General features: G+C 35.5%; 1 protein-coding gene across 1 annotated transcript; it reads right to left on the bottom strand.

Moving 5' to 3' along the window:
* Positions 1-6,438: 6,438 nt before the first annotated feature.
* LOC143605371 (mavicyanin-like) lies at positions 6,439-7,532 on the bottom strand. The gene is made up of 3 exons (XM_077081515.1): positions 7,301-7,532; positions 6,994-7,181; positions 6,439-6,450 (listed from the first exon to the last, which is right to left on the bottom strand). Exons 1-3 carry the CDS (start codon positions 7,530-7,532, stop codon positions 6,439-6,441), a joined length of 432 nt encoding a protein of 143 aa, XP_076937630.1.
* Between the last annotated feature and the right edge of the window lie 1,782 nt (positions 7,533-9,314).

Genomic DNA, 9,314 nt, shown 5'->3' with positions numbered 1-9,314 from the left:
GAGCAAGCCAAACAGATTCCAGATGTCGTGACAGGTACGTTTCTAGTAAACGGTATTTCCGCTTCAGTATTATTTGATTCGGGTGCTAATAGAAGTTTCGTAGCTACTCCATTTAGTAAATTAGCTAAAATGAAATGTATCCGAGTGCCCGAAACCTTTACAGCAGAATCCGCTAGCGAAACCATGGTAAAAATAATGAGAATGGTTAAGGATTGTAAGATAGAGTTAGAGGGACGTGAGTTCCCTATTACCCTGTATGTAATGACCTTAGTAGGGTTCGATGTAGTTTTGGGAATGGATTGGTTATCTGAGTTTGAAGCTCAGATAGTGTGTAAGAGTAGGATAATAAGGTTAAATTCCAAGGATGGTAGTGCGGTGATGGTTTATGGTAATAAGAAAAGTTCTAGGCTTAATGTCATTTCGATGATAAAAGTCGAGGGTTTGTTAAGGCGAGGGTGCGGTGCCTAACTGGCGTATGTTGTCAACGCTACGGCCGAGACGAAAGAAATGAAAGATGTTCCTATCGTGCGCGACTACCCAGAAGTATTCCCTGAGGATCTTTCGGGTTTGCCACCGGAGCGAGAGATATAATTCTAGATAGATTTAGTACAAGGAGTCCAACCCGTCGCGAAAGCGCCTTACCATCTAGCACAATCTGAAATGAAAGAATTGATGTACCAACTGCAAGAACTCCTCGACAAGGGTTTTATTAGACCAAGTGTTTCTCCATGGGGCGCACCGGTATTATTTGTGAAAAAGAAATATGGAAGCATGAGGGTGTGCATTGATTATCGTGAATTAAACAAGCTTACAATAAAGAATAGGTATCCTTTGCCAAGAATTGATAATCTTTTTGACCAACTGCAAGGTTCAAGCTAGTCTCCCCGAATAGATCTCAGATCTGGCTATCATCAGCTAAAGGTAAAAGAGGCCGACATCCGTAAGACAACGTTCCTGATGTGGTATGGACATTATGGGTTTCTCGTGATTTCACTCGGTCTAACAAATGCTCTTGCAACATTTATGGACATGATGAATAGGGTGTGTCGACCAATGCTGGATAAGTCAGTTATCATCTTCATAGATGATATATGGATTTATTCAAAGAATGAGTCTGATCATGCTGAGTATTTAAGAGAGGTATTGGAGACTCTGAAGAAAGAAAAGCTATATGCTAAGTTTTCAATATGCACGTTCTGGTTAAGATAAGTGTAATTTCTATGTCACATGATAAATCCTGAAGGGATTTCCGTGGACCCAGCTAAGATTGAAGCAGTAACAAACTGGAAGACTCTGCAGTGCCGACTGGTATACGAAGCTTCCTAGGGTTAGCTGGCTACTATAGGAGATTCATCGAAGGTTTCTCCAAGATAGCCGCACCGTTGACCGGTATGACCCGAAAGTCGGTAGTATTCAGTTGGGGAAAGTTCCAAGAAGAAGCTTTTGAGGAATTAAAGAAAAGACTCACTCAAGCTCCATTCCTTGCCTTACCCGATGGTGACGAGGATCTGGTTGTTTGTACTGATGCTTCGCATCGTGGGCTAGGTTGCGTGTTGATGCAACTAGGAAAAGTGATAGCCTATGCGTCTAGACAATTGAAAGTCCATGAGAGTACTTATCCGACACATGATTTAGAGCTAGCGGCAGTTGTGCACGCTCTCAAGATTTGGAGACACTGCTTATACGATACCAAGTGTACTATCTACACCGACCATAAGAGCTTGAAATATTTCTTTGAGCAGAAGGAGCTAAATATGAGACAGAGAAGGTGGTTAGAGTTGATAAAAGACTACGACTGTGATATAAAGTACTATCCTGGTAAAGCCAATGTGGTCGCTGAAGCGCTAAGCCGTAAGAATGAGGAAGTTATTGCAACAGTGAAGTCGTACCAGTTGATAATGAATTCAAGCCTATTTGAAGAAATCACCAAGGTGCAGTCAGAGGTACTGGTAGATGAAGGGCTAGTGAAGAAAGAAAGGATTTTCGGTTAGCAAGATGAGTTAATGGAAAAGATACATGGTGTTAAGACTAGGTTTGACCGCATGTGGATTCCACGTCATGGAAATCTTAGATTTCGAATCTTAGACAAAGCTCATAAGTCGAGATATTCAATCCACCCAGGATCCAACAAAATGTACCAAGATTTGAAAAGAGACTAATGGTGGCCAGGAATGAAAAATGATGTGGTGGATTACGTTAATTAGTGCTTAACTTGTTTACAAGTCAAAGCCGAACATCAGAAGCCTTATGGGAAAATGCAACAAATCGAAATACCTGAATGGAAATGGGAACACATCACCATGGATTTCATAACCAAGCTACCTCGTACAGATAGGCATCATGATACCATCTGGGTGATTGTGGACCGTTTAACAAAGAGTACTCACTTTCTGCCTATACGAGAGGCTATCTCGTCAGAAATGTTAGCAAGCTTGTTTATAAAGGAAGTGGTGACTAAACATGGAGTGCCGTTATCGATTTTGTCAAATAGAGATACACATTTTACCTCAAGATTTTGGAAGAAATTCCATGAAGCTATGGGAACAAGGTTGAACATCAGTACAGCGTATCATCCTCAAACATATGGGCAGTTTGAAAGGACTATCCAAACCCTTGAGGATATGCTACGTGCTTGTGTACTCGACTTTGGAGGAAGTTGGGATGATCATCTGCATCTGGCAGAGTTCTCCTATAACAACAACTACCATTCAAGTATTGGAATGCCGCCATTCCAAATGCTTTACGGTAGATGTTGTAGAACTCCCGTGTGTTGGGAGAAATTGGTCAGAAAGAGATGGGAAGCTTAGAAGTAGTTCAAGAAACCTTTGCAAAGTTCGATCAGATTAAGGCGAGAATGAAAGCGGCTCAAGATCGCCAAAAGTCGTATGTCGACAAGCGGCGATGACCGATTGAGTTTAAGTTGGTGACAACGTGATGCTCAAGGTCTCACCGTGGAAAGGGATCATTCGTTTTAGAAAGAGGGTAAAACTGAGTCTGAGATACACTGGACCGTTTAAGATCATAGATCGTGTAGGTGAGGTGGCTTGTAAGCTGGATTTTTCAGAAGAGTTAGCAGGAATTCATTCAACCTTCCATGTTTCTCATCTGAGAAAATGTCTGGCTGATGACACGTTTCACGTGCCATTAATGGACATTGAGGTTGATGAACAGTTGAACTATATTGAGCAACCGATCAAGATAGTTGACCGCAAGGAGAAGCAACTTCGTCATAAGGTCATGTCCTAAGTGAAAGTGATATGGAAGCACCGCAAGGGATCGGATGCCACATGGGAAGTCGAGGAAGATATGCGCAAGTTTTACCCTGCTTTGTTTAGATGATAGTTAGGTCCGAAACCTCTTTAAGGATGGAAGAATTGTAACATCCCAATATTTCAAATAATAATATTTTATATATTATTTCCTATGATAGACAAGTTCACTTGAGTTGATAAAGAAATAATAAAATAAGAGAGAGGAAAAAGGAAAGTAGGCTAATTAGATGGAATTAATTATGGACCAAAAAAGAAAGATAGGCCTAACTTCCATGGGCTTAAGGGAGTATAAATACCCCTTAAACACTAATCCTTTCCATTTTCATCCATCTCTACACCATAGCCTACACCATAAAAAACACACTTTTCTCCAATTCCTGTTCTTGAGAAAATAGCCGACAACGATTCCCGGAAATCTAACCGTCGGATCGGTCTCCAATTTTAACTGAGTGTTCATGGCATATAATTGAAGTTTCCACCGATTAGATCTTCGAGAATGGATCGGGAAGTCTGGTTTTTAACAGCAAAACCATAACAGCTAAAATAGAAGATTCAGGAAAATGTTTTGGTTTTTCCGACAACTGTAGGGGCAGTTTCCGGCGATGGAAAGCTGATGGGTTTGTAGATCGGGGCGAGACGGTTTTGTGGCCGCTTGAATCACTCAATTCCGAGTTCGTTTGATATGGTTTTGGTCTTAAGTGATTTTAGACATAAACCTCAAATGTACGTTTTTATTAGAAAAGCTTACTTTTTGTGCACGGATTTGTATGAAACTTGGTAGGATGATAGATTGGGTTATGATTATTGATAAAGTAATGAACTTGATAGTAAACCGGTTAGTTGGTTCGTTTTGGGTAAAACGAGTAGTGTTCAGTTCGTGAAAAGGACATGTAAAGGAAGTCGGTTTGACATGAAACTTGGTAGGATAGTAAATCGGGCCTTCTTATGTAAGAAAAATATAAAATTGAATGTAAATGAGATGATTGGAATGAAACGGGACAAACAGGTAATGTTTGGACCGGGTTAATGCAAGGAAACGATGTGGTTATATACCAAGGCTTGTTTCTTATGCAAGACGGGCAAAACAAGTCGAAAGGCAAGGCTGGAAAGTGAGGGGAATAGAATCAGATTCATACAAAAATGTAATCGAATCGAATGGGAAAAGTAATCGAATTGAATAAGAAAAGTAATCGAATCGAATAATAAAAGTAATCGAATCAAATGAGAAAAGTAATCGAATCGAATGGGAAAAGTAATTGAATCGAATGAACAAAGTAATCGAATTGAATGGTCATTCGATTAGAATGGTTGTTCGATTAGAATCTGCCATTCGATTAAAATTTATCCTTCGATTAGAATATTCCATTCGTTAGAACCCAACATTCGATTAGAACTGCCATTCGATTAGAATTTGTCATTCGATTAGAATGGTCATTTGATTATAATGATCATTCGATTAGAATAGTTATTCGATAAGAATGGTCATTCGATTAGAATCTGTCTGTCATTCGATTAGAATATGTTGTCATTCGATTAGAATCTATCTATTATTCGATTAGAATGGTGATTCGATTAGATGATACAGTTAAAGGTAGTTAATTGATACTTATAATTATTACACATTTAGCCGTGCCCAACTTAAGAAATGTGTTACCGTCAATTCTGAAAGAAGCAGAACCCATGTGATTTTCTAGCCCCATCTCCTTGTTATGTTTTCGGGGCTGTGTGCATACTCAATGTGAAATGTTAATACACTTACCTTAAGTGGTAAGTGTATGCCATAGATGATTTATGTGATAAATATTATATTGAGGTTATGGATGAATATTTGTCGGTGCGTGAACGATCTTCGAATATTGCACGTATCGCCAAGGAAGGTGATTATAGTTGTATGTACGGTATGTGGAAGCAATTGTATGAACGGGATGCGGGCTCTACGTCTGATATAGTAAGTTAGGATGGCAAATCCCTCTAACTTATATCGGGCATAGACGTGGGAAGTAATAGTGTAGATAAGGACTGTGGACCTGATTAGTGTTTCCTAAATGGATAATAAACAATAAAGAATATGTTCCTTAAGTGGATAATGAACGTTGATCCTTATATGGATATTATATATATGTATATGTGTGTGTGTGTGTGTGTGTGGATGATAGATAATGTTCCTTCTATGGATAGTAAAAGTTGTTCCTTCTGTGGATAGTATATAGTGTTCCTTTTATGAATAGTACACGCCGTTCCTTTTATGGATAGTATATAATGTTCATTCTATGGATAGTACACGTCGTTCCTTATATGGATAGTATATAGTGTTTCTTCTATGGATAGTACACATCGTTCCTTCTATGGATAGTATATAGTGTTCCTTCTATGGATAATATGTAGTGATTCTTATATGGACAACACTAAATGTTATTTTAATGGATATTATGTAATGTTCCTCTTATGGATATTTATAAAATGTCAAGTTACTAATATGTGTCTTCGGATACGTGTAAGTATGCATGTGAATGTAATGTGTGTTGCCTGATTAACTAGAACCCACTCAGCGTAGCTGACTTGTAGTATGCACGCATGTAAATATGTTAAAGGATTTGGCTTGAGGGAGACACATGGAATGATCTAAAGAGACTGGCATCCGAAGAAGAATTGTTATGACGTTTTAATACGATGTTTTATGTTATGTTTAAAGATGAGATTTGAATGTTTTATATCGAATAAGTGAAGTTTTATTTTCCGTGAAAGGTTTTAATTAACTCTGATTTGTAGAACCGTGTTTATGAGTAAATCCGACGTCCAAAGTAAGGCACCGGGGATGGGGCCTTACAATATATATATTAGATAAAAGCTATATAATATACAATAAAAATGGCATATACGTAACTACACAGCTTTTTTTTCCTTAACCGTAATTTGTAACTTTATGCCATTCTGAAAATCGTTTCCAACACCACTAATATACAGTTATTCTCCTGGATCGGTCATAATAAAAGACAAACTTTCACATACATAAGACGCTATAAGGTCTATTGTGGAACATTCTTCAAACTTCTTGGGATCTACAACGTATATATATTATGTTTGGTATTATTGTATATAAAATCTACAACCACAACATATATAAATTAGTTAGTTAGCATTCTTTCTTGCTAGAAGTCATAAAATTCTACACAAATATCTATCAAAAACCAACAAATCATGCATATAGTATAAAATATACCCAATTTATCTAAGATTCGGATGTCTCTCGAAGCCGCCCAAGCTTTGTAATCAACACCCACGGCCCATCCTTTATTTTCTCTGACCACATGCACCACTTGCTCGGTTGCTCCGGACATGTTTTTATGAAAATTTTATCTTGTTCTAGTAGAAGATCATTAGTTACTCGAGCTCATGTGGCTTGAGCCATTGTTTCTATGAGGATATAGATACCTAAGTTTGTGTTATCCATTTTGATGGTTATATAAAACTTTTTATTGTATAAATTGGAAATCTAAGATATAGAAGAAGGAAGCATACTATATATTCTCTTCATCATTAGAACAATAAGCTAGCTAGTTTTATGGGTCATATGAACCAAACTGGCTCTAGCTAACAATTATTAAAAAAAACAAGCAAAGAGTGACATTTATATATATATATATATATATATATATATATATATATATATATATATATATAACTACGCATAGTTTTATTTTTCTTTGACTGTAACGTGTACCTTCATGCCTTTCTGGCAATCATCTCCAACAGCACTGAAATAATAGTGGTCTCCTGGAGCGCCTATAGTAATAGCCAAATTTCCACAACCCGGTGAATAAACCCCAATAGGGTCGATTGTAGAACATTCTTCAAACTGCTTCGCTTTTACTATGTATACATTATGTTTGGTATTATCGTATCGGAAATCTACATTGACATCATAATTTAATTAGTTAGCTTACTTGCTTGATGACATAAAAGCCTACACAAAATTATATCATAAACCAATAAATTAACAATGAATAAATAAAGGATAAAATATATACACATTTCGTCTCCAACCCGGATGTCCTTCGAAGCCGCCCAAGCTTTGTAATCAACACCCACGTCCCATCCTTTATCATCTCCGACAGCGTGCGTTGTGGGCTCAGTACCAGCTTTTATTACTGAAACCTTTTCTTTTTCTATTATAAGATCTCCACTTGCTCGAGCCCATGTGTGTTGAACCATTGATGCTGCTATCAGGAGGAAGATGATGGCCAACTTTTCCTTACCCATTTTGCTTCTTAGTTATTATTATAATTATTATGACTATTATTATTATTATTATTATTATTTTTTCCTAATGTACAACTTAATTGGACATCTAATCTAATCTGATATATACAGAGATGAAATGAAGGAACCATGCTAAAAATTCTCTGCACCAGAAGATATTGGTTGCCTAATCGTTCGTTCAAAATTTCTAAATGTGGGAAAGTTGTCATTTCATCACATAGTTGTTCATTGGATATTACGAATTCTCGGCATCATTAGTACATCCAAATGTTTCAACAAGTCTATTTTCTTTTCTTTGTTGGCATTTAGTTACATATATATTTTACTTTCAATTTGGAATTTTGATATATTAACCGAATGATCCATATTATATTCATGCATTAACAATTTTATAATGATTTAGGTTTAATTTATTGCAGTTTTTTATATTTTTTTTATTTTATTGGATTTCTTTATCTACTTTTAAAACTTATAAGTTTATAATAAATATAAAATAATAATCTATTTAAATATATTTGAAATTAATATATATATATATAACGTTATTATAAAAGTAATTTGTAAAATAGGCGATGATGTGAGTGTGAGGTGGATGTTTGATATTGTAGAAGAAATAAAAGTTTTTGAGTGAGATTTGAAATCTTGTATGGAATCTTCAATTAACAAGATGTTACATGCCTTCCAACCCACATTGCATGTATCAAGAATATAAATGCACACGTTCACTTTTTATGTGTTTTCTTTAGTTAGTGGGTAGTTATCTAGTTAGTGGGGTAGTAGTTTGTAAGTCTATTTATTTGCTTTGTGTATTCAATCAAAGTTATGAATGAAGATAGTAAATAATTTTTGTTATCTCTCTATTTTCTAATTTGGTTTCCACCACCTTATTTCTTTGGCCAATCGATTATCGGTTGGAACCGCATCACAAGATTGTATGAACAGCTTCTTTTTTATTTTCTCTTTTTTATTTCTTTTGTGCAGCTTCTTAACATTTGGGCTTTAGACATTTGTGAGATACTTTTGTTTCCCTACTTTATTATATTTTTCTTAAATAGAATTTTTACTTTCTAACTATATTTTCCTCGAGGTGTAATATATTGTTTACTTTTAACTCTGTATGAAAAGGAGTTTAGGACGTTCAATTGTATCTAACCAATAGAAAGACCATCTTTTGTTGAATGTCTATATTGATTTAGTCGTTAAATTTCCTACATTGTATATAACGTTTTGAAAACATGTTACAGTTTAAAATGACATATTTTAATTGCTAAAAACTATTTGTGTAACAAGCGCCTTTTGACATGTTCGAGTTGCATATCAAAAAGCATGATATGTCGCCACGGGTGTTTGTGTATACAAAGTCGAGTTGTATTATTTGTTTCATGTTTCACTCTGTGTAACAAACAAATTGGATAAAGATGGAAAAACTATGAATATAACTTTAAATCTTGTATCATTGAAATTTGTAGATTGCAAAAAGGTACATATGTAATGCATTTTTTTTCCACATACATTATACTTATTGCGTTTTTCTGTTATTATTATTAATATTGAAACATCTCGTGTATTACACGAATTCTAAAACTAGTAATATAAACTTTGAAAATAACTATAAATAGTTAAATACTACAAACCTAAATCCGTTTTCATTTATAATTTTCACCTATATTATCTTCTTCTTAATTGTTTTGAAATAAAATGATATTGTAGTTCATTAATATCATTAAATTCAGCTGAAGAAGACGATGCGGCAATTTGTATTGTTCGTGCATAGATCAATCT

Source organism: Bidens hawaiensis, unplaced genomic scaffold (assembly GCF_021521415.1).
Source record: "Bidens hawaiensis isolate Kalapana, Puna unplaced genomic scaffold, B.hawaiensis_p1.1 tig00069193_1, whole genome shotgun sequence".
Classification (NCBI taxonomy): Eukaryota; Viridiplantae; Streptophyta; class Magnoliopsida; order Asterales; family Asteraceae; genus Bidens; species Bidens hawaiensis.
This window is presented reverse-complemented; position numbering and strand designations above follow the sequence as displayed.